The 26,075-nt window shown below is 43.1% G+C and overlaps 1 protein-coding gene across 1 annotated transcript in view; it reads right to left on the bottom strand.

Moving 5' to 3' along the window:
• Positions 1 to 26,075, bottom strand: part of cyth3a (cytohesin 3a) — an 81,744-nt gene that overhangs the window by 26,963 nt on the left and 28,706 nt on the right. Inside the window, 6 exon segments of the mRNA XM_052022521.1 lie at positions 106 to 186; positions 1,252 to 1,318; positions 1,321 to 1,369; positions 4,238 to 4,304; positions 7,277 to 7,341; positions 9,418 to 9,500. Coding sequence (XP_051878481.1) covers positions 106 to 186; positions 1,252 to 1,318; positions 1,321 to 1,369; positions 4,238 to 4,304; positions 7,277 to 7,341; positions 9,418 to 9,500 — 412 coding nt within the window.

The following is a 26,075-nucleotide window of genomic DNA, read 5'->3' as shown; positions in this document are numbered from 1 at the left end:
AGGTAGAGATTATAAAACTAATGGCATAATTATTCATTGATAATCTACTGGGTTTACAATAATCCCAAGATTCCAGATAAGCATTTATTTGTAAAAAGCACATACCTCAGAGCCTGTACTAAATTAAGGTCAGCAAACTCATGAAGCTCGACAAATGCTTGTAGAACCTTAAGATTAAATTCATCTCTGCAATAAGCAAACAAAAATATACAAGTTACCAAATATAATCTCTTCCTTTTAATAAGATTATGGCTGACCTCAAATCTGCATTCCCACCCACCTAACGTCAACTTTCAGCTCACTGTGCCTTTCCAGGCTCTCCAATTAGTCCCATTCACCTTGCTCCTTCACACACCCCTGTAATATTTTCCCCTTTGAGTATTTATCCAGTTGCCTTTTAAAAATTCAATTAACGTCCTCAAGAGGCAAATTCCAGATCACACTGGCTACATAAAAAATCATCACACCTCGTTTCTGACTCAGAGTCAGTTATAAAGTACGGAAACAGGCCATTCAGCCCACCGTGTTCATGCTAGCCCACATGTCTATCAGATCTGGTCCCATTTACCTGTGTTTAGCCCATATCCCTCTAAACCTTTCCTATCCATGAACCTGTCCCGATGTATTTTAAAAGACTATAATTGTACCCCGCCTCTACAACTTCCTCTGGTAGTTCATTCCATATACTCACCTCCTTCTGTGTGGAAAAACTTGCCCATCAGGTCCCTCTTAAATCTTTCTCCTCTCACCTCAAATCTATGTCCTCCAGTTTTAGACTCCCCTACCCTGGGAAAAAGAGGCACCCACCTTATCTACATCCCTTGACGATCTTATATGCCTCTATAAGGTCACCCCTCAGCCTCCTATACTCCAGGGAAAACAGTCCCAACCTATCCAGTCTCTCTTATAACTCAAGCCCCCAGTCGCGGTAACATCCTCTTTAGCTGCTCCGGCCCTTAAATCCGCTGTAACTGACCCTCCTGGTCCAACTTAGACAAGAGTAAGATGTGGAAAAAAATCTGAACAAGACTGCGGGTGTGCAAAGAGAAACTGCACACACATTGCACGCAGCCAGTCACGGAGATACGAACAGACTCACCCACTGAGTCCCACAACTACCTTGCTCTGTTTACCTATTGCAAAAAGAAACTAGTGACAGAGCTAGGGGAGAGTTAGAAGCTATCCCAGAACATTAGTTTAATACCATTAGCTAACTCTCTACTGCAGCCCATTAAGTGAACAGATATTTACCTTTCACCCAAATAGTCCCCAATGACAGTTTTATTCAATCCTTCCCCCTTGTATAGGAACTGGCTATGTCTTCAGGAGTGTTCTGGAGAAGGTCATTTTCTATTAGAAACTGTATACCCTGTAAACAGAGAAAATAAGTGTCAGAACAATCCTTGGATGCAATGGCAGCTTCTTAGCGCGATGCTGTTCCCTCCAACCCTCACGTTTCCTGAAGATGGTGGGACACAGTTTGTTAGGGTTCCTGATGCAAATGACCATGTGTCCTGTGGGTTGAGCAAATACCACTAGATTATCTGACCCTTGATTGCATTGGACATTCATACGTATTTAATGTCCAGTGGAGATCTGAGAATCTGAGCCCACTCACCCTTGTTTGAACACTCTCTACCAATTAAAAAAGCCTAGCTTTACAATTGGCAGACCTAACCAAATATGCCTGAGCACAGTTATAGGTCAAAGTTACAGTTAAGTCTAGAGAGAACTTGGGTTCAGCCCTCAGTTATTGGAAGGTCAACCTCCAGCACTGCCAGCAGTCTCAGATACAAAGCTGCTCACCGCAGCAGCACATCATTTACCAGGAAGGTGCTGGTATGAAGAGTGGCTGCTTGGACAAAGGTAAACAGGATCACCAGCAGGTCTTGGGAGTGGGGAGGCAGGGAAGTGATGGGATGTGGAAATTACAGTGTTGAGCTTTTTTTTAAATGACCATTGGAAGACAGCTCAACCTACATCAAATAAAAGATCTACACAGATGTCCAACCCACTAACCTGATCTTCATTATTATATTTACATCACTGACTTCCACTGGCTCCCAGCCCAGCAATAACACAATTTTAAAATCTGGTTTTCAATCCGACCTCTCCATCACTGCAAATTCTCCAGACCCATGACTCCCTGAGGTCTCAGCAGTTCTCCAATTCTGGCTTCTTGTACATCCATGATTTTCCACCAGCTTCAGCTGCCAAGGTCCTAATCTCTGGAATTCCCTCCTTAGAAGTCTCTTCCCTTTTCAGACACTTGCCATTCTTGAAAGCAGAGTTCATAAAGAGCAGGGAAGTTACGACTTTCATAGTTGTACCATTAGTTAGGCCACAGCTAGAAAACTGTAGTAAACTAAATTGTAAAAATTGTGTAAAATTTATGTTTATGTTTTTCTCGTGAATGCTGCTTATATGATGCTACATGCCTGTGATGCTGCTGCAAGTAAGTTTTTCATTGCATCTATGCATGAATGTATTACAAATTTCTACAGATGTACGGTGGAGAGCATCCTGACTGGCTGCATCACAGCCTGGTATGGAGGCACCAATGCACAGCATTGCAAGAGGCTGCAGGACTCAGCAGCTCCATCACGGGCACAAGCCTCCCCACCATAGAGGAGATCTTCAAGAGGCAGTGCCTTAAGAAGGCAGCATCTATCATTAAGGACCCTCGCCATCTGGGACATGCCTTCTTCTTGTTACTACCATCAGGGAGGTGGTACAGGAGCCTGAAGACCCACACTCAATGATTCAGGAACAGCTTCTTCCCCTCTGCCATCAGATTTCCGAACAATCCATGAACACTACCCCACTATTCCTTTTTAACTATCTATTTTTGTAATTTATAGATTTTTATGTCTTTGCACTGTACTGCTGCTGCAAAACAACAAATTTCACAGCATATGTCGGTGATAATAAATCTGATTCTGCTATTCGTGCATAAGACAATAAACTCTACTTCGACTGTATAGCAAGTGTTGGCACTGGAGAAGGTGCAGGGAAGATTCACCTGAATGATTCCTGCGATGGAGCATTTCAGCCAAGAGAAGAGACTGGATAGGCTTGGGTTTGTCTCCTTTGCAGCTGCAGGGTCCCCTGACTGAGGTGTACAAAATTTTGAGGGCATAAATAGGACAGATAGTGATAATTTATTTCCCTTAGCAGTTTAATGTGTTTTACAGCCAGTGAAGTACTTCTGAACTGTAGTCACTGCAGGAAATGTGCCAAGTATCTTCTCTCCACTCTCCATCTTTCAACGATTTTCTTTTGTCAAACTTGCTCAAGCTTGAGTTCATAAGTAAGAAATACAGTATCTAGTTGTGACACAGCAAACTCCCACAAACAGTACTGAGACAGAATGGAACAAAAGCAGTTCAGCCTTTTGACAATCGAAGTACAGAGTGAGAGGAAACAGTGTAGCGGCCCGGACCCGCAGAACTCGAACCGCCATCGGTGGCCGCGGGCACATGCGAGGGAGTGTGGCGTAGACTAACCGCGGGGAGGGCCTTCCGGCAGGGACCTTACGTCACGTCCCGCCGGAGAGGCTCTCAGGTCCTTTTGCAAATGCGCGCGCTTTATTTCAGTCAGTGAAGTGTGCTCCAGTCCAGCCTCTGCGTATCTGCGTTTCTTTTCTGCCAGGCGCCGCGTTCGGCTACAACAGCAACAACTGGATTCTAAACCGTTAGAATCAGGAAACAATTTTCAGCAGAGGGTTTACAATCCAAATCAAATCCCAGAAAGTTGAGGAGTATTATCAGTTATATTGCGACATACCAGTGTTGCAAGATGTAAATTGGGCTACAGACTCCCAGACCCAATTTGGAGCAGACCAGAAGGGGCCACAGGATATCAGGGTTGTCCGTTTAAGACCAGGATGCAGAGAAATTTCTTTACTCAGAGGCTGTAAATCTGTGAAATCTCTAACCCAGAAGGCTCTCATATACTCAGTGAGATGTCCACTCACTGAGTATACAAGATTAGAGAAGAAAAGTGGAGTTAACACACGGGATTAGCCAGGGTCATTCGCTGACTCCAGCTCGTCTTAGAATTACACTAACTGATAAGCCCTCAGTAAAATATCCATTATCCAAAAAGCAGAAAAGTTGCTGGAAATCTAGAGTAAAAACAGAATGTGCAGGAAATACTCAGCAAGTCAGGTAGCATCTGCAGAGAAAAACATTGTTACTGTCCTCAGGTCTTGACCACCATGGGAGATACCCCTTACCTTTTTGGGATCCATATTGAATTTCTTTCGTCCATCGCCATTTGTTTATTCCTTTGGGGTTGTTTTACTGTAAATGAAGTCACAAAAGAAGTGAGAAATCCTATGTTTTATTCCACTGCCTATGAGTTCACTTCTTCAACACCAGTTGATCAGCCTGAAAGACTATCCTACGTTCGAGGTGCGGAGGACATGGAACCTAGTTGTGATTGGTGCTGGCATTCACGACAGTGTAGGCGGCAGTAGGGGAGCAGCAAGAGCAGTGGCAATGTTGATGATGTAGGATGCTATGGCTGGGACTGTGCAGTCTCTGTCACCTCTCAAGGACCTGGTTAGTGCTGGGATTGCATCACTTTCAGGTTGTGAAAGTCACTCTCTCAATCAATGATTGGCTTACCTGCTTTTTATTGGCAATGCCTCCACCAGAAAGGTTTCCTCTCCTCTACCCCACCATTTCACCTGCCTGAGGCCACTGATGCTGGAGTTACTCACTCAGACCTCAGGATTGCCCAGTTTCCAATCATTCATTACTGTCACAGATTTAACAGCCAACTGTGATAACACTTAACATCAACACACATTGAGATAACGTAGGAAATGTGCCAAGTATCTTCTCTCCACTCTCCATCTTTCACTATTTTCTTTTGTCAAACTTGCTCATGTTTGAGTCCACGTGAAGTCAGTCCCTCATACTTCCACAGTAGGCATACACGATTGCAAAAAACAGTTCATTTCCAGTGAGGAGCACTAAGATCCTGAGCTGGCCTTCCCTCCTCTTTCTAGAGGCCCTCAAAGCATCCAAGGCAAACCCAAAATTTTAGCCCTTTGTCTATGCCAACAGGAAGAGAGGCTTTGGAGAGGTTGATGGCCAGTTTGATTACTTCCCAATAGTACCTACATTAGATGCAGTTGCTTGAGGAGTAGAGCTTTCACTTTAGATAAAAAAAGGTTTAAAATTTCTTTTCTTAAATGATTCTAAAACAAGACTGAGTTTGGACTCTGACCAATCTGAAAGCACCCTTTGAGATGGGCAAGGATAACAAGACTGAAGAATGTGCGTTTAAAAATCAAGCGGAAAATAATTGGGTTGGATGCAGGAATGACTTTACCTTCATGGAGCATACAGTAGGGGTGGATTTTTTTAAACCATCCTTTTATAAAAGATAACAACCACAAAAAGATATTTCCATACTCACAACAACAAAAGTGTCAGATGGAATGCCGAGATATCTTTCAGGGGAAGTTAGATAATACAGAGGGGAAAAAGTGTACAGAAGGATGCATTGACAGGGTTGGATGTAGTTCTGTGGAGCTTAAACTAGATCTTTATAACTGAGATTCCAAAGCTGCTCCTGGAGCCCAACTCATATGGGTTAGAGTTGGAATGAAATTTCCCAGCATTTCCCTGAATGGGTTAACAGTTTCAATTCTGCCAGGAATCTGCAGAGCTTGGAGAATGAGTCAGTGCTGGATGTATGGGTGCAGTGTGTCTGGATGTGGCTTTGAAGGTATTCCTCTCATATCCCTGGGCTCTTGTTTCCAAAGCAATGACCAGCCATAGGCCAAGAGCAACCAGGACATGAACAGCACAAACTGGGAATCAAAAATCAGAGAGTCCCTGAATTGTGTGCTCGAAATACTAACAGAAGGAACTCGAGATACTTAAGCTTAGCAGCAGCGAAGCAATGCAAAACTGCAAGTCTCAAAATTAAAACACACTTCACTGACCTCATTTGCTTAGCCCTTGATTCTCTCTCTTTGGGAGAAGCAAAGAGCAGAAACCAGCAACAGAAACCACAGACCAACACTCCTTGCCTTATCATCTCTCTACTTCTCTCCTCCTCAGTTTTCTGCCCCAAATCACATTCATTGTGGTCAGGAAACTTTTGCTACCCATGCCTGGCGGATATTTTTCCACATGAATCTAATGGAATTTTGGCAAACTTGATCAACACAAAGGAGCCTTTCATCACAAAGTCCAAGAGGGGCAGCCAGAGAGATCTACTGGAGCCCTGACTACTTGCTCCCTGGGAATGCTAAAAGTGAGATTGTCCTACTTTTTTTAAACCACCATTTGATTAATTTGGCACAGGAAGGAGATGAATCCATAACCCCTCTACTCTCTGGCCTTCACTGGCTCCCAGTCCATCAATGCCTCATATGTTCCAATCACTTCATGGTCTTGATCTTTCCCAATCTCCAACCTCTTTCCAACCCATGGTGCTCCACGATTTCTGCACTCTTCCAATTCTGGCCTCTTAAGCAATTTAGAAATTTATCATTCCACCATTGGCATTTTTCTCTGAACTCATTCCCAACCCCTCTCTTTCCTGAAAGACCTTCTCAAAGCTTCAGTTAAATCGGTAGTAACATTTTATTGTGGCTCAGTATCAAATATTATTTGAAAACATTCCCATGAAGCACCCTAGGACGTCTCACTATGGCAACTGCTCTACATAAATGCAAACAATTGCTGAACATAACCTTACTACAGTATAGACAAAGATAATTGCTGTACTAAGTGTTATCTCCCTCTGACCCAAATCATTAGAGAAGGGAAATATTTGAAGACCCAGCAATACATGCCAGCATTAAACACCGAATACTAATCATTAGTGGAAGAAATAATTAATTGCTATATTCCACACATCCAGGTCACCCGCATACCAACACAGCACATTGAGATAAATGCCAATATATATTACAATAGTTAGAAACCTCTCACAGCAGAAAATATATGGACTTTAATTCTATACAACAGAAACTGAATACTTTCAGAATACTTGCCCCTGTAAAAAGTTTAATTTAATTCAATTCATATTTGTGGAATGGAAGAGGGGCAAATTGGTGCAATCTGTCTAGTAAAATATTACCAAAGCGACAGTATTTTAGAGATGTAAAAAGCATTCATGCTTTACGCTTATATCATGAGTATACTGACATGCGTGTACACGCACAAATCCTACTTAAGTCAATATTTAGAATAGCTAATTTTTAAAAACATTTAGGCAACAGAAAACGAGGTATGAAATGGCAACTCACCTTTCATCAGTACAAGTCAGAGTCTCAATCTCACTCATTACTTCAGCAATCTCGTCTTTCAACCTCTGTTTAAAAAAATTAATATTTATACTCTGAATACAATTTTACAAGACAGCTTAAGAGGCAGGCAAATGCAATGAACACACACTTCCAGCAAGTCTATTTCCAAAAAAGAAGCCCGACGCCTCTGAAGATGAAGTCACTGATGAAATGCAAAATCCAATAAAGCAAATCTTATTCATGTGGCAAGCAGCTGTAGACAGACAATACCACAAAATAAATCACTCCCCTCCTCTACCTCCCCAGGGGAATTCAAACCTACTCTCCCAGGATAAAATTAGGAGCAAGGATTGTAAAGTAATGCAACAACGCAAAAGAGGGAAATACCACTGAATTTATTCCAGGCGAATAACTTCAGATGCATTCCATTCTCTGATTATTATTGTCTCGGTGAGAGCTGGTGGCTTGGGAATCACAATGTTCGCTCTTAAGATTTCTACATCTACCAAAAAGCAGTGGATTCTCACTTATCATCCTATTTTGCATAAAGGTAGCAATGGAAATGACAGTCTACAAGTTACGTTATTTACCATAGTTACAGTGTACATCAGCAAATAATAGAACCCCTACAACTTGTGCACCTTGTAAAAATCTTCTTGGACTTGTGTTACAAATGCAAGAGTGAAGTGTACTACATGCAACATACATTGAGATAAAATCCAACAATGCTAAAAAAAATTGGTTACAACTCGGGAAGAACTGTAATGGTTTCTGACACCGCTACACCACCCCCACAAGGGGCTGGTATGAACAGAAAATAGTCAACAATAAAAGCTTCTGGAGAATTCAGCCAAGTTCATTAATCAACAGGCAGAAGGTTAATTTTAAAGTGGGGAGAAAATGAAGTGATACAAGTCCATAGAGAAATATACACCCATTTGGGAAAAAATATTATCTCCACTCATTAAGTTTTCCCATTTGTAAAGACAGTCACAAAATTTTAAAAAAGCATCAATAAAACTGTGTGCACTATGGAATGGGCTTTGGAAATGCTGACATTAACCACTCACGGTGCAAACCAGCAGTGACCCACAAGGCCTGCAGCAGTTCAAAAGGGAAAACTCCCACCACCTGCTTAGGGACTGCCAATGAATGAGACTTTGCCAGCCTCGCCCACATTCTAAACACATATTAAATAAACATCATCACAGGTCATGACTGAGCTGTGATTCAGATGGACTGTATTATTCTGTGCACATTTTGGAAACAGCAAACATTAAAATACAGGATTTGCAAAAATGCAAATACCATATACACGCCAGACATAAAAATGCTGTTGCTGTCACTTCAAATAAATTCTAATCCTCTGTGAATATCTTTCTAAGTGTGGTTGCCACAGAGACAGAGAGCCAAAGCACAATCTCAATTAGGCTACACTTTTCGATCTAGATCTGCCTTTCGATCAATTCCAATGCAGATGTGCACTTACTCAGAAATGTAGACCAAAGCCAAGATTGAAAATCTCTCACAAAAGGTGGTCTGAAATTCTCAGCAGAATCCCTGAGGTCCTGTGCTGGTATCACCCAACTACAGCCACATGCCCATCTCCAAAAATATACACTGACAACCACAGTGGATAACTTCTTTCATTTTAAGTCATTTTTCCAGTTCACAGCAGAAATGCTGAGGAGACTGATTCCTTATAGACGTAAGTTCAATTTAACCCTGATGCAAAGTGAGTGTACGATGAGGTTTGTGGCCATATAAAATATACAATCACAAAACGTTAGGCTTCCTTACAGTAACAACCTGTAGTTATATAGTACCCAATATCATAAGATGTCTCAAAGTGCTTCACAGAGCATTATCAAAAATGGGGGAAAGTAATCAGCACTGGGCCAGAGATTATAACAGACAACTGAATGCTTCGAAGAGGCAAGCATTATATTCATTTTAAAAGGAAGATTCTCAGGGAATTTCAAAGTTTAGGGTCCAACTGAAAGGTATAGTCACCGACAGTAGAGCGAGTGCAGGGAGGGGCATGTACAAGAGGTTACAGTTGGAGGAACACAGGTTAGCTCAGAGATGGAGGAGACTCCCAAGATTAAACGATATGCAACAGTCAAGCTAAGCCGACTCACCTCAATGTCAGCCATCAGCTCCTTCTTCCTTCGTCTAATGTTCTCCAACTCCTCCCTCTCTTCAAAGGATAGCTCTGCTGGCACTGTGAAAGAAGGTATTTCAGATGAGTGCAATTTAAGCAGAAGTGCACATTAAATTTGAAACAACACAACACACAGACTATAAATAAATATACCCTTCAATTATATGCACCTGGGTTTATGAACGTTCATCCAACCTAAGCAAAATTTCCTAACATTTGCATATTTAAAAAATTAATTTCTACAGTTATATTTTTACGGCAAGTATCATCTCTGAAGGCAATCAAATCTCATCACATGGTCTTTATGTCAAGGAAGTTATTGTTCAATATACTTTCCAAATGACAGTGTAAAGCTATGACAGCCTATTAGAATCCAGAGGTTCTGGGCTATAGGGACACAAGCTCAAATACCACCTTGGCAACCAGGGGATTTAAATTTAATAAACAGAACATTACAGCACAGTACAGGCCCTTCGGCCCACAATGTTGTGCCGACATTTTATTCTGCTCTATCTAATATCAATTTAACCCTTCCCTCCCACATAGCCCCCCATTTCTCTATCATTCATGTGTCCAACAGTCTCTTAAATCACGAGGTGATGTTGCAGTTCTATAGAACTCTGGTCAGACCACACTTGGAGTATTGTGTTCGGCTCTGGTCACCTCATTATAGGAAGGATGTGGAAGCTTTAGAGAGGGTGCAGAGGAGGTTTACCAGGACGTTGCCTGAATTGGAGAGTATGTCTTATGAGGATAGGTTGAGTGAGCTAGGGCTTTTCTCTTTGGAGAGGAGGAGGATGAGAGGGGACTTGATAGAGGTGTACAAGATGATAAGAGGCATAGATCGAGTGGACAGTGAGAGACTTTTTCCCAGGGTGACAATGGCTAACATGAGGGGACATAATTTTAAGGTGATTGGAGGAAGGTATATGTCAGGGGTAAGTGTTTTTTTTTTACACAGAGCGTGGTGGGTACACAGAGCGTGGTGGGTGTGTGGTATGCACTGCCTGCAGAGGTTGTGGGGCAGATACATTAGGGATCTGGAATAAAAAGCTGTTTAAACTCAACTGGCTCACTATTGTCCTTTGGGGATAGAAGTGTGACCTGCATAGCTCTAGACCCACAATGCAGCTGATTGTTAACCCTACTAAGCCTCTTAGTTCAAGAGTACTTGGGATGGAGAATAAATGCTGGCCTTGCCAGCAACACACATATCCCAGGAACCCAAAAACTGTATGGCTTTAGATTATGAAAGAATGCCAGCTAAAAGTACATGGTGGAGGCACAAGAGGCTGCAGATGGTGGAATCTGGAGCAACAAACAAGAATCATCCATCATCCTTCCGGGACGTGCCCTCTTCACATTACTACCATCAGGGAGGAGGTACAGGAGCCTTAAGGCCCACACTCAATGATTCAGGAACAGCTTCTTCCCTCCGCCTTCAGACTTCTGAACAGTCCATGAACACTACCTCACTAATACTTTTGTTTTGCACTATTTATTTATTTTTGTAATTTATAGATTCTTATGTCTTTGCACCGTACTGCTGCCGCAAAACAACAAATTTCACATCATATGTCAGTGATAATAAATCTGATTCTGATGTTGGAGGAACTCAGCAAGTCAGGTGGCATCCATGGAGGGAAATGGACAGTTGACGTTTCAGGTCGAGACTCTTCAGTACAGTGCGCACCATCCAACACTTCTAGTTTTTGCTTTTGTTGACTATACATAATCACTACCTTCCCAAAGCCTGTGAACTGGAGTAGGACACAGACAGAACCAATGCTACAGCTCTAATAGTTTGTTCAACATTTCCATTAACATAGCTTTCTCCCCGTTTGTGCTGTACCCAAAGATTCTAATGAAAACCCAGTAATGAAAACCCAGTAATCCACACCAAAACATGGCCACAGGGAAAGGGGTTGCCTTTAGCAACCCCCTTTCTGTCACTACAGTCAAAAAGGCCAACATACCCAAAGACCCAAAAACTCTGGATCTAGTTGATGCACTCCAGGCGTTAAAGCAAAATTGGTTGCAACACAATCCATATCACAGTACCCTTCCACGGTTGATAAAAGGAATGGTAACATTCCCTCTTCAAGGGAGCTTTACCTATCAGTCTACGTCAAAGCAATCTACACTGCCTGTTCAGACCTCTCAATGATATGTAATGTTTTTCCATGGCAAGATATCAAACAGTTAGGCAGCATTCTCTTCACTACAATTTAAAATGGCATCGTGTTACTTCAGCCCTTCACTGGGCTAGTTTTACCAGAAATTTGGAATCGCCCCTTGAACAAGAGAAACTTGTAAATACCCAATAGGTCAGGCAATGTCTGCAGAGAGAGAAGCGGGGTTAACATTTCAGAATCAGAATTGATTTTCTCCCCACTGATGGTCCCTGGCCTCTGAAGTATTTATGAGACGTTTCTGTCTTTAATGGGTGACCTCCACGTTCATGGTAAAACTCCCCCAGTAAAAAGGACAAGGCACTTCTACGGTTTCCAATGTTTCCCGCATTTTCTGATTTTATTTCAGGACTTCCAGAACACTTTGCTTTTGCGTTAGGTTCTATACAGAGTCAGCGCAGCGGATCAGCATTTACCAGAAGGCAGTTTCGACAACCTGTTACTGGATTTTGTGGAAGGGCTGCGGGGAGTAGGTGTGGGCCAGTGTTAGAAGACACAGCCGACTGTAGTGTGAAGCCTTGATAAATGCACAGGCTGTTTTGTAAATATCCGCAGGGAATTCCTTCCACTCACCCCCTTCACTGCAAAGAGTTGACCCAGGGGAGCGAAGCCACCAAGGCAGCGTGCCTGAAAGGCAGACCTTGTGCTAGCCCACCGCGTGAACCTACAACCCAATGTTGGACTGATCGAGTGAGAAGCAAAATTAACTTCACTTATCGCAACTGGCCTTAAATAATCCACAGGTTGCAAGAGACAAGCGGGGACTTGTTTTCCAGCACACGGCACTCTGCGAGGGAGATGGTTTGATGTCTGAACCAGAACTTCAATTAAGCCAAGACACTGTCATTGGGTTGGATGCACAGACCAAGCCCGAATCCAAGGTGGTTTTGGTCAGGACTTACCCCAAAAAATCTGCACGTTTCGTTCGCAACCAAGGAGGTCCCCCGGGACAGCTACAGCGGCGAAGACAGTCCTAGATTTAACCCCATCCCCCACCGCAGCAACCCAAACCCAACTAACTGTACACTCCGCAACTAACGATCAGGACAGGCCGTCCAGTCTGTGTACTATTAGCAGAGAGAATAGAACACAGCAAATCAATATAGAACCAGTTACAATCCAAGCAGATGGAACACTGTCGCACTCAAAACAGAGTAGAGGTCACCCAACATTAATACAGCCACAAGTGTACTCCGGATGTTACTAATTGCATTGATTTCCTTGAGGGAGTTATATTTCTGTTCTGGCTTGGGGGGGTGGGGGGGGGGTGGTGAGGGTGGTGGATGGCGGAATAGGAAGGGAAGGAAGAAATCAAAAATGGACTGCTCCACCCAGCAGTATTATACTGAATCACAGAGCAATGATGCTAGGACCAAGCTCGGGATGTTTTCCCAACAGAACTGTGAAATTTTAAATGTGGAATGTTGAACACCCGAGGCTCTTTAAAGACGTAGTCACAGAGAGACTTACAGAAGATGAGCATTGCAGTCTCATTTGCTGTTGTGTCTCCCACTATCTCTCTCTTCCCACACCCCTCCCCCTATTTCACTTTGGCAACACACAAGAGACTCCAAAGACCAAAGGGGGGGGGGGGACAGAGGGGGTTGTTTAAAACAATAAATTTGTTAAATCCAAGGCCAGAGTGGCATTTCGCTGAGGTTACAACAGAACATCTATTTCCATCCCAGTTAAGGGGCTGGTAGACCCAACCTCTGCCCGTAACTGAACTCTCCTGACCCAGCAACCAAAGGGTAAAGACTATCATCGACAAACAGCATCTATCCTGCTGTTATGAGACTATTGAACGATCCCCTAGTACTATAAGAATGGACTCTTGACCTCACAATCTACTTTGTTATGGCCTTGCACCTTATTGTCTGCCTGCACACTGCACTTCCTCTGTGACTGTAACACTATATTCTGCAATCTGTTATTGTTTTCCCTTGTAGTACCTCAGTGCACTGATGTGATGAAATAATCTGTATGGATGGCATGCAAGACAATGTTTTGCACAGTATCTCAGTACACATGACAATAGTAAACCAATTTACCAATTTACTAGCAAACAGACAAAATGCTGGAGGAACTCAGCAGGTCAGGCGGCATCTATGGAGGGAAATAAACAGTCAACGTTCCAGGTCGAGACCCTTCAATTTACTAAATTGAACCCACCCATCACATCCATAGGAGCAATGCACCCTACAGAGTCTTTTCCATTAAATCTCCATATAACAGTGTAATTAAGAGCAAAGGAGAGAGAAAACAGGAGAGAGCGCAAAATCCAGGACACAATAAAGACCATTTTCTCAGCATCAGCATGTCCACAGCTACAGGAGTAATGCTTTTGGGAACCCCGTGAGAAAAATAAAACCACAACTGGGAGGAGTAGAGGGGAAATCAGACTTTGTCATCAGTTGCATTTCTAATTAATCACATTTTGATTCCTGGATGAGGAACCAGTGTTTCCGGGATACTGCATTTAGTCATGGAGATAATCTGAAAATGAGGTTGCAACTTGTTAGTACTTGAGCAGCGCAGCCAAATAACAATGTGCATTTCTACAGGATGGTAAAACATCTAAAGTTGCTTCACAAGAGCACTTGATGACAAATTAAATTAATCACATTTGCCTGCACCTGATCCATATCCCTCCGTTCCCTGCCCGTTCACGTGACTGTCTAAATGCCTTTTAAGCACGACTATCATGTCTGTGTCCACGAGCACCCCTGGCAGCACGTTCCAGGCACCTAACACTCTCTGTAAAATAACTTACCATGCAGATGTCCTTTAAACTCCACCCCCCTTCACCTTAAACCCATGCCCTCTAGTATTTGACATTTATACCTTAGGGGAAAAAAGATTCTACCCTATCTTTGCCTCTCTTAATTTCATAAACCTCTATCAGGTCTCCCCTCAGCTTCTGACACTCCAGAGAAAACAATTCACGTTTGTCCAACCTCTCCTGAAGGAGGAAGAGGTTGAGAGGCAGCCAGTTGGAATGTGGGATTCCCAGCTCCCATGGTGGAGGAGCAGAGGAAACTGGTGATGCTTCGAGGGATGCAGAGTCCCTGGAGAGGAAGTTAAGAGATGAGGAGGGGGCAGGGACACAAGGATGAGGACTTGAACTATTACTAGTCCAGGAACCAACATTGAAAGGTCAGGATAGAGTGGACGTAGAGAGGATGTTTCCATTAGTAGGACAGTCAAGGATCTGAGGGCACAGCCTCAGAATAAAGGGACATCCTTTTAGGACTGACATGAGGAGGAATTTCTTCAGCCAGAGGGCAGTGAATCTGTGGAATTCGTTGCCACAGAGGGCTGTGGAGGCCAAGTCATTGGGTGTATTTAAGGCAGAGATTGATAGGTTCTTGATTGGTAAGGGGGTTAAGGGTTATGGGGCTGAGAGAGAAAAAAAATCAGCCATGATTGAATGGCAGAGCAAACTCAATGGGCCGAATGGCCTAATTCTGCTCCGATATCTTATGGTCTAATGGGATCAGCAAATGCTGGGGTGATAGACGATTTGGGTTTTTTTTTGTCCTTCATGGGATTTTGGCAATACTGGCATTCCTTTTTCAGAAATAAACTTTATTCACAATAACTTTATTCAGTTATACAATCTAGACATGGATCTAGAGAAATTGAGACCATCAGGCTGGAGACTCCCAAGCCGGAATACGAGGTCTTGTTCCTCCAGCCTGCGTCAGGCCTCAATGTGGCAGTAGAGGAGGCCATGGATAGACATGTCAGTATGGGAGTGGAATGTGGAATTGAAGTGGGTGGCCAGCGGAAGGTCCTGGCTGTTGCAGCGGACGGAGGAACACCTCATATTCAATTTCTCTCATTTCCGGTAACCCGCCCCTTCTTTTTCTTCCCCTCCCCCCACCCCTCATTACATTGTCTTCCCTTACTCCTGTGGCTCCCTTCCCCCGCCTTGATGACCTGCCCATCTCCTTTCCTCCTCCATCCTTTATTCCATGGTCCACTGCTCTCTCCTACCGGATTCCTTCTTCTTCAGCCCTTTGTCTCTTAGACCTCACCTCTCAGCTTATTACATCTTCCCCCCTCCCACCTACCTTCCCCCTCTCACCTGAACTCACCTATCACCTGCCTGCATGTGCTCCTCCTCCTTCCCCCACCTTTTTCTGGCTTCTACTCTCTTCCTTTCCAGTCCCGATGAAGGGTCTTGACCCGAAACGTCAACTGTTTATTTCCCTCCATGGATGCTGCCTGACCTGCTGAGTTCCTCCAGCACTTATTGTGTATTGCTCCAGATTCCAGCATCTGCAGAATTTCTCGTGTCTTCATCAGGACCTGCTGAGTTCCTCCAGCATTTTGTGCGTGTTGCTTCAGAGAGTCTGTTGTGAGTTCCTCCAAAAATTTGTTTTATGCTCCAGATTACAGCATCTACAGTCTCTAGTGTCTCTGTGGACCATCACCGATGTTGGGACGTTGAGCAGTAAAAATCGAGTAAGGGATACCTTATCATTTGGTCATGAAGGTGCTGACCATTTGATAGATCCTCCACCCGCCCCCCATGTCAGAATGTTACTTGGCACCTCAACGGTCCATGAACACTACCTCATTATTCCTCTTTTACACTATTATTTTAATAAAATTATTATTTTTGTAACATAATATTTTATGTCTTTATGTCTTGCACTGTACTGCTGCCACAAAACCACAAATTTCACGACGTGTCAGTGATAATAAACCTGATTCTGGCCTTGAAGGCACAACAGACAACACAGATTTTGTCTCCATATCTACTCGGACCCCACAGCTCGGGGACGTTCAGAAGTGCCCTCAGGGTCACTTTCCTGCATTGGACTCAAGTGGGCTTAAGCTCCACTCCATGGATAGGAGCAGGAAACTTGTGCTCCAGCACGATAAAGAGCAAGTGCTGCAGTGCCAGATGTGCCATCTTTTGGGCAAGACATTAAACCGATGTCCTTTTGTTCTCTCCAGTCGACATTAAAGATCCCAGGGCTCTATTTTGAAAAGCAGCAGAGTTCTCCACATAGACCTTGGGCCAAAATCGAACCCTCAGCTTGTCCTTACACGGCTGGACATGTAAAAACAGGAGATTTGGCTATTATAACATTGCTATTTGCGGGAAAATAGCAGCCATTTTTCCAACATTACAACAAAGGCTACACATCAAAAAGTACTTCACTGGCTGTAATGTCCCGAGGTTGTGAAAAGTGCATTTAATAAGTCGAGTTTATTGTCATATGCATGAGTACATGTATGCAAAGGTGCAATGAAAAGCTTACTTTCAGCAGCATCACCGGCACATAGCATCAGATAAGCAGCATTCACAAGGAAAACATAAATCATACACAATTCTTACAAGAAAGAACACACTTAAAACAAAAAAAAGTCTAAGAAAACAAATTTAAATGCAATTCTGTGGGCATTCCCAGGTCAGCCAAGATCAAAAAACCTATTCAAGGGCTTGCCAATCAGGATACAAAAGGGAATCAAGACAAGAACTTTTATTGTCTGCAGGACTCTCTCACTGACAGAGGCAGATGGTGGTTGTGGAAGGTTGTTGGAGACACAAGAGATTGCAGATCTTGGAACCTGCAGCAACAAACAATCTGCTGGAGGAACTCAGCAGGTCAAGCAGCATCTGTGGGAGGAAAGGAATCGTCAACGTTTCGGGTTGAAAGCTGATGCAGGGTTTCAACCCGAGACGTCGAGAATTCCTCCCCCACCCCCCCCCCCCCCCCCCCCACAGATGCTGCTTGACCCACTGAGTTCCTCCACAGCAGATTGTTTGTTGCTACAGTGCAAGGTTGTTATTAAGGGTAGAGGCCTGTGACCAGTGGTGCATCACAGGGATCGGTGCTGGGTCCACTATTGTTTGTCATCTATATTAACAACTTGGATGAGAATCTAGTTGGCATGATCAGCAAGTTTGCAGATGATACCAAAATTCACAGTGTAGTGGACAGGGAAGAAGGTTACCTCAGATTCCAACAGGATCTAGATCAACTGGGGGAAGTGGGCCAAAGTGTGGCAGATGGAATTTAACTCAGACAAGTGCGAAGTGATGTACTTTAGTAAGGTAAACCAGGACAGAACTTGCACAGTAAATGGTAGGGCCCTAGAGAGTAGAACAGAGAGACCCAGAGATACAGATACATAGCTCAATGAAAGTGGAGACACAGGTGGACAGGGTGGTGAAGGTGGCTTTTGGCATGCTTGTCTTCATTAGTCAAGGCATTGAGAACAGGAGTTGGGATGCCATGTTATGGGCAGACACAGTAGTGTAGCGGTTAGCATAATGCTATTACAGCACTAGCGACCCAGATTCAATTCCGGCTGTGTCTGTAAGGAGTTTGTATGTTCTCCCCATGTCTGCGTGAGTTTCCTCCGGGTGCTCCGGTTTCCTCCCACATTCCAAAGACATCTGGGTTAGGAAGTTATGGGCATGCTATGTTGGCGCCAGAAGCATGGTGACACTTGCGGGCTGCCCCCAGAACACTCTATGCAAAGATGCATTTCAATGAGTGTTTCGATGTACATGTCACTAATAAAGATATCTCATCTTTTCTTACAACTGTACAAGTTACTGGCAAGGCCACACTTGGAGTATAGTGTCATTAAGCTGGAGAAGGTGCACAGAAGATTCACGAGGACGTTAATGGAACAGGAAGGCTTGAGTTATAAGGAGAGATTGGATAGGCTGGGGCTTTTTCCCTGGAGTATAGAAGGCAGAGGGGCGACCTTATAGAGGTTTATAAAAGCCTTACAGGCTTAGACAGAGTGAATAGTCAAAGTCTTTTTACCAGAGTAAGGGAGTCTAAAACTAGAGGGCATAGGTTTAAGCTGAAAGGTGAAAGATTTAAAAGAAACCTGAGGGGTGACTTTTTCCACACTGAGGGTGGTGGCTACATATGGAACGAGCTGTCAGAGGAAGCTGTAGGAGGCGGGTACAGTTACAAGGTTTAAAAGACATTTGGGAAGGTACATGGTTTGGAAGGGTTTAGAGGAATATGTGCCAAACACAGGCAAATGGGACTAGCTCAGGTAGACAACACAGACAAGTTAAGACAAAGGGCTTGTTTCCATCCTGTATAATTCTATGACTCTATGTCTGTAAGAATCGGATAGGCATAGATTCTAATCTAATTAATCCCTTCTGACAGTTAAACTGCACTGTCTTATCACGAGAGAGCATTGGTGAATAGGTCCAAGCCTTGCTACATACACTTTGGAAAAATAAAGATTTGAAAACCATGTGCTTAGATAATGGATGTTCCCAAGATACAAGAATTACATAGAATATACAACAAAGAAAAACAAGCCACAGGAACAATGGTTGATAGAGTGATTATGGTCCACATAAACCTTCTGTCATCAAGCCTCCATCTCATCCCTTCGCCATATCCTTCTGTTCCCTTCTCCCTTACGTGTTTATTCACATTCCCCTTATAACTTTGCAAAAATAAAATTCAGATGCTGCAAATCTGAAATAAAAACAAGAAGTATTGGAAACACTCCTCAGGTCAGGCAACATCTCTGGAAAGAGAAACAGTTAATGTTTCAGGTCCAGGATCCTCACATCTAATGATGCCTAACCTGCGAATGTTTCCAACATTTTCTGTTTTTTTTCCCGCTGAGAGTATCTCTCATATTCATCTCAATGACTCCTTGTGCGGGAGTGGGTTCCATGTTTGTGTCACAGCCTGGGATAAAAAAAATTCCTGAATTTTCACCCCCCTTCCTCTTCTTATCTCTGTAATTTTGTCCATCCTCAAAACCATCGGATCTCTGGGCAGCTAAAAATTCTATCCTGTTTCTTCATCCCCAATTTTAAATCACTTCATTATAACTTCAGCATGGAACTTTTTTTTTCCAATTTCTCTGCCTCCAAGATGTTCCTTAAAATCTCTGTTTAGTTGTATTATTTTAAGATATCTTTATTCGTCCATGTACATCGAAACACACAGTGAAATACATCTCTTGCGTAGAGTTTTCTGGGCGCAGCCCGCAAGTGTCGCCACACTTCTGGCGCCAACATAGCATGCCCACAACTTCCTAACCCATATGTCTTTGGAATGTGGGAGGAAACCGGAGCACCCGGAGGAAACCCACACAGACACAGGGAGAACGTACAAACTCCTTACAGACAGCAGCCGGAATTGAATCCGGGTCGCTGACGCTGTAGTAGCGTTACAATAACTGCTACACTCCTGCGCATAGAAGCATACAGTCCTAATGCGGGCAAATTGAACTTGTGTTCGATGGGTAAAGTGGTCAGTACCGACATGGTATTGGTATTGGTTTAGTATTGTCACTTGTACCGAGGTACAGTGAAAAGCTTATCTTACAAACCAATCGGACAGGTCAATTCATTACACAGTGCAGTTACATTGAGTTAGAAAAGGGTAAAAAACTATAACAGTACAGAGTAAAGTGTCACAGCTACAGAGAAAAGTGCAGGGCAATAAGGTGCAAGGTCACAACAAGGTAGATCGTGAGGTCACAGTCTATCTCATTGTATAAGGGAACCGTTCAATAGTCTTACCACAGTGGGGTAGAAGGGCCCATTTCTGCACTGTACGACTATGACTCTAATAACATTGACCTAGCATCTCATACAAGTCACTCTTGCCAACGACCTTGGGAGCAATTTTCCATGTTAAAGGTGCTCTATAAATGAAAGCTGGTCTGTTCAAAGTCCAAGTCATACCTGCACATGCACAAGTACATGAGTGCACAGGTGCAATGAAAAACTTACTTACAGCAGCATCACAGGCACATAGCATCAGATAAGCAGCATTCACAAGAAAAAACATAAATTAAGCATAAATTATACACAGTTTTACAAGAATAAAAACACAATAAGAACAAAAAAAAATAAAGTCGATTTAGTGCAAAGTGATCAGAGTGGTCATAGTGTTGCTAAACTGTAGTGGTAATTAGGGTTTTGCCAGTTGGTTCTTTCAAGAACCTCTATTCCAAGGCTCACAGTGAAATGTAAAAACAAATTCCGCCCCTTCCACAAAGCCCAACCCACAAGTGAACAGGCTAGTCCACACCGCACACATATGCTGGAGGAAAGTTTCCATGAAGGTGACAGATGGCATCATTACAATCGAATATGATGGGACCATCAGTCATAGTGTGGGGACTCAGCACAGAGAGATCAAGTTACCCTGATAGCTGCTTGCTTAGGTCTTCACCGTTAGGAAACAAAGCCTCGAGCACATGCCAAGCATGAAAAAACAAATGCTGAGGGGGGAGTAGAGCAGACATTTGGTGACAATGGTGCAGGTAGGGCAACCACAATCACATCAGCACGTCTCCAACTCAAGGTTTCCAATAAAAAAAATCAAAGGCAGGTGCAGGAAAGTGACATAGATCCCCAAGCCTGCTCCTAGATTTAACAAAATCATAGTGTACCTTAACTCATCCTAACCTCCAAAGTGCTCAATTCTATCATCCAAACAAAACTTGCAACTCAATAGCACCATGCACAACTTCAGGATATCAAGTGTATACTAATTAACTAAGATAAGATAAGATAAGATCTTATTAGCCACATGTACATCGAAACACACAGTGAAAATACATCTTTTGTGTAGTGATTTTGGGGGGCAGCCCACAAGTGTCGCCACGCTTCCAGCGCCAACACAGCATGCCCATAACTTCCTAACCTGTACGTCTTTGGAATGTGGGAGGAAACTGGAACACCCGGAGGAAACTGGAACACCCGGAGGAAACCCACACAGACACAGGGAGAACGTACAAACTCCTTACAGACAGTGGCGGGATTTGAACCCAGGTCTCTGGTGCTGTAAAGCATTATGCTAACCACTACGCTACCGTGCCTACTTTTTGAACTGTGGTCAAAGATATACAGCAGCCAATTTGAAAACAGCAATAATACTGAGTGAAGAATAAATATTTGCTTGGCCACAAGGAAAAACTCCCTGATTTTCTGTGAAGCGGTGTGTTTTGCATCCACCCAAGAGGGCAGACACCCCATATGAAGAGTTGTCACCCCTGAAGTGCAGGACTCTCTCAGCCAGGAGTGCTTTAAAATGCACCTATTGTATTTTCAGTAGCTTTACCCAGTTTCCTCTTTTATTTAAAATCTACATTCATTTGCTCCAACTCTACACAAGAAACCATCAGCTTATTCAAGCATCTGCTAATAGCATGGAGCCACAGTAAGGATATTTATCCCACCCTCCCTTTCTGATTGGGAGAGGCAAAGGGTACTTGGTAAATTGGTTTATTATCAGCACAAGTACCGAGGTACAGTGAAAAACTTTGTTTTGCATGCCATCCATACAGGTCATCACATCAGTACATCGAGGTAGTACAAGGCAAAAGCAGTAAAAGAATGCAGAATAAAGTGTTACAGTTGCAGAAAAGTGCAATCCAGGCACACAATAAGTTGCAAGGCCATGACAAAGTAAATGACAAGGTAGATTATGAGGTCAAGAGTCCACCTTGTCGTATAACAGGTTTGCTCAATAGTCTTACAACAGCTTGACTGAAGCTGTCCTTGAGCCTGATGGTCCGTACTTTTAAGTTTTTGTATCTTCTGCCCAATGATAGGGGGGAGAAGATAGAATGTCTGGGGTGGGAGGGGCCTTTGATTATGTTGGCTGCTTTAGTGGTGTAAAAGGATTTGGTAAAGAAGAAGCCATTTCCCCTGGGAGGACAATCAATAGTCCTGTGACACACACTCTGGAACACAAGACATCGCAGCAGACTAGTCCCCTTGAACCTGCTCCAATCATTAAGTTGGACCATGGTTAATTAACGGCTTTGACTTCACCCTCTATCTTTTCATTTCCAAAGATAATTTGCAAGTTTTATTTTGGTAAGGAAAACACAGCGAGCTGTTGTGATTTGGTGTTCACTGCAAGTGGAATCAAAATAGAATCTAAATTGAATCTCATAGAAACATTTCAAATGTTGAAAGGACTGGACAGAGTAGATGTGGCTAAGTTGTTTCCCTTGGTGGGTGAGTCCAGGACTAGAGGGCACAGTCTTAGAATTAGAGGGTACCCATTTAGAACAGAAATGAGGAGAAGATTTCTTTAGCCAGAGGGTCATGGATTTATGGAATTCGTTGCCAAAATAGAGCTGTGGAGGCCCAATCATTGGGGGTGGTTTAAGGAGGAGATTGATAGGTATCTAATTAGTCAAGGTATCAAGGGATATGGGGAAAAGGTTGGGAATTGGGGCTAGATGGGAGAATAGTTTAGCCAATGGTGAGGTAGCGGAGCAGACTCGTCAGGCCGAATTGCCTACTTCTGCTCCTTTGTCTTGTGATCTTGTGAACAGGTTTGAACGGTCTGTATGAATAAAAAATCTTACAGGAAATTATGGAGATAAGACAGGGGTGTGAGCCTGAAAGGGTTGGCTCTACTGTGCCACGGCCCTTGCCCTTACTGTCTACCTGCACTGCACTTTCTCTGTAACTGTACGCTATATTCTGCATTCTGTTATTGTTTTTCTTTTGTACTACCTCAATGTACTTATGTTTGGAATGATCTGACTGGATGGCATGCAACACAAAGCTTTTCACAGTATCTCGGTCCACGTGACAATAATAAATCAATCAATCAATACAGCATGATGGAGTAAATGTCCTCTTGCATTGTGGGATTCTGAGACATGGTTAGCAGTTCTTGGGCTCAAATTCAAAGAAGGATAATTTCTGGGAAATGTCTGTCTCAAACTCATGTCTTGTCACAATCTGAATGGAACTTTCTGGATATCCTGCAGGTTAGATACCCTGTTGGGAAAGCTCAGCAAAAGGACATCCAGTAAAGTAATTCCTGGCTAGTTCCTGTCACGCTGGGTGAAGTTGGGCTCCACGTTCTGACAATTAAAAAGCTCCCCCGCTGCCTGAAATAAAAATCCCAAACTTCTAGTAAGCGCTTTTATAACTGTATTGAATCAGCCCTGTGGGGATAGGAAAAAAAATCGATTTCACATCTGTACGTAATTTAAAACACATCACGTGCAGCATCTGTAAACTAAGCAGACCAACTAAACTAAAAGGTAAGAAAATTTGGTTTGGCAATGTGTTATTAAAATGGTCCATGACTTATTCAACGTACTGCCTTGGACAACAAGAACAAAGCTTCCTTGAATAAGCTCCCACCAACTGTTTAACAAGACCTTTTACCTCTGAGGAATATTAAAAAATTATTCCTGGCAAACTGAGGGACAAATCTGCAGAAAGTCAAAAAATAAATTTATCAGAACTACAACCAACCTATGCCAATCTCATCACTTACATTGGGGGAATAGGCAATAAACTGAATTTTCTGCAGAAAACTTATTTTGTGTCACAACTTATTTTTTTGTAAAACGTCAGCCAAGCTAACCAAACCATAAAATGGAAAATCGGCAAAAAAAAGGGCATTCAGCTTGCCATACCCATTCTGGCTTTTTGAGAGAGCCAAACAATGTTCCACTGCCCTGCTCCTTCCCCACAACCGTGCAAAGTTTTTCCATTCAAGCATATATATGGTTCCTATCACACCTTGGTTTTACCACCTTTTCAAGCTCTCTCCTCTCCTCTTCCATCGGGTAGAAGATACAGGAGCCTGAGGGCACGTACCACCAGACTTAAGGACAGCTTCTATCCCACTGTGATAAGACTATTGAACGGTTCCCATATACAATGAGATGGACTCTGACCTCACGATCTACCTTGTTGTGACCTTGCACCTGATTGCACTGCACTTTCTCTGTAGCTGTGACACTTTACTCTGTACTGTTATTGTTTTTACCTGCACTACCTCAATGCTTTCTGTACTAACCCAATGTAACTGCACTATGTGATGAATTGACCTGTACGATTGGTATGCAAGACAAGTTTTTCACTGTACCTCGGTACAAGTGACAATAATAAACAAATACCAATACATCTGAGTCATAACAAAACAAATTTTGTCTCATTTTTGGCTCTTTTGCCAATAAGCATAAATCAGTTCCCTCTGGTAATAACTTCTCTGACATTTAGAAAGAATTCCTCCCCCCCCCCACCAAAACCCATCATAATTTTGAAGAGAAATTTTATTAGACCTGCTCCTCAAATTTCCTGGGATCTCCAGTCCCTTCATGTCACCGAAATGGATGTTCTTCTGACTGGAAATCTGTAACAAGTGGTGCACCACAAGGATTGGTGTTGGGACCTTGGTTTTTAACATACATGTATAATTGACTTGGATGAGAATGTAGGGGATCTGATGAGCAAGTCTGCAGACAACACAAAAATTGGTGGAGTCAAAGATAGTGAAGAAGGCCGTTTAAGGATACAGCTGGACATAGATGAGCTGAAAAGTTGGGCAAAGCAGTGGCAGATGGAGTTAATGTTGTAATTGTATCCGATAGGTGTGAGGTATTGCATTTTGGGTGGTCAAATTCTGACAGGGCATATAGAGAGAATGGAAAGGACCTTGGGAGCGTTGATATACAGAGCGACCTTAGGGTGCAAGTCCATATCTCTCTGAAAGTGATGACACAGGTCGAAAGGGTAGTGAAAATGGGATTTTGTTAGCTTACCTTCAAAGGTTGGGGCATTGAATATAGGAGTTGGAGTGTCATGTTGCAGATGTACAAAACATTGGTTAGATCGCACTGGTAGGAAGAGAGCGCAGAAGAGATTCAATAGGATGTTGCCTGGAATGAAGGAGAGTGGTTAGAACAAGAGATTGGATAGGCTGGGTTTATTCTCACTGGAATGTAGGAAACTGAGGGGTGACCTTACAGTGGTTTATAAAACCACTGTATAAGGGGCAAAGATAGGACAGATAGTCAGAATTTTTTTTCCAGGGAAGGAGAGTCTAGAACTAAAGGGCACAAGTTTAAGATGAAAGGGGAGAAATTTAAGAGAGAGCTGAGCGGCAAGTCTTTTTACAGCAAGGATGGTGAGCATCTGGAATAACTGCCACAGGAGGTAGTGGAGGCAGATACAATTACAACATTTCAAAAGGCATTTGGGTAGTTACTTAGATAGGAAAAGCATAGAAGGATACAGGCCTAACGTGGGCAAATCTGAATAGCATAGATGGGCACTACAGTCGGAATGGACAAAGTGGGCCGAGAGGGCCCATTTCTGTGCTGTAGATTTCTAGGATTTAAAAATCCCTCAATACTGCTATCATTCCGACAAGTCTTCTCAGTACACTTTGCAAGGTCACATTACTAGTTGATTAGGAAGAGATCAAGCTGAAAAATCCTTCTGAAAAATCACAACATCATAAGACAAAGGAGCAGAAATGGGCCATTCAGCCCACCAAGCCTGCTCTGCTACCTCACCATGAGCTAAACTATTCTCCCATCTAGCACCAATTCCCAGCCTTCTCCCCATATCCCTTGATACCTTGACTAATTAGATACCTATCAATCTCCTCCTTAAACACACCCAATGATCAGGCCTCTACAGCTGTATGTG

Source organism: Pristis pectinata, chromosome 8 (genome assembly GCF_009764475.1).
Source record: "Pristis pectinata isolate sPriPec2 chromosome 8, sPriPec2.1.pri, whole genome shotgun sequence".
Classification (NCBI taxonomy): Eukaryota; Metazoa; Chordata; class Chondrichthyes; order Rhinopristiformes; family Pristidae; genus Pristis; species Pristis pectinata.
Note: the sequence above shows the minus strand (reverse complement) of the source record. Positions and strands in the feature narration are given on the sequence as shown.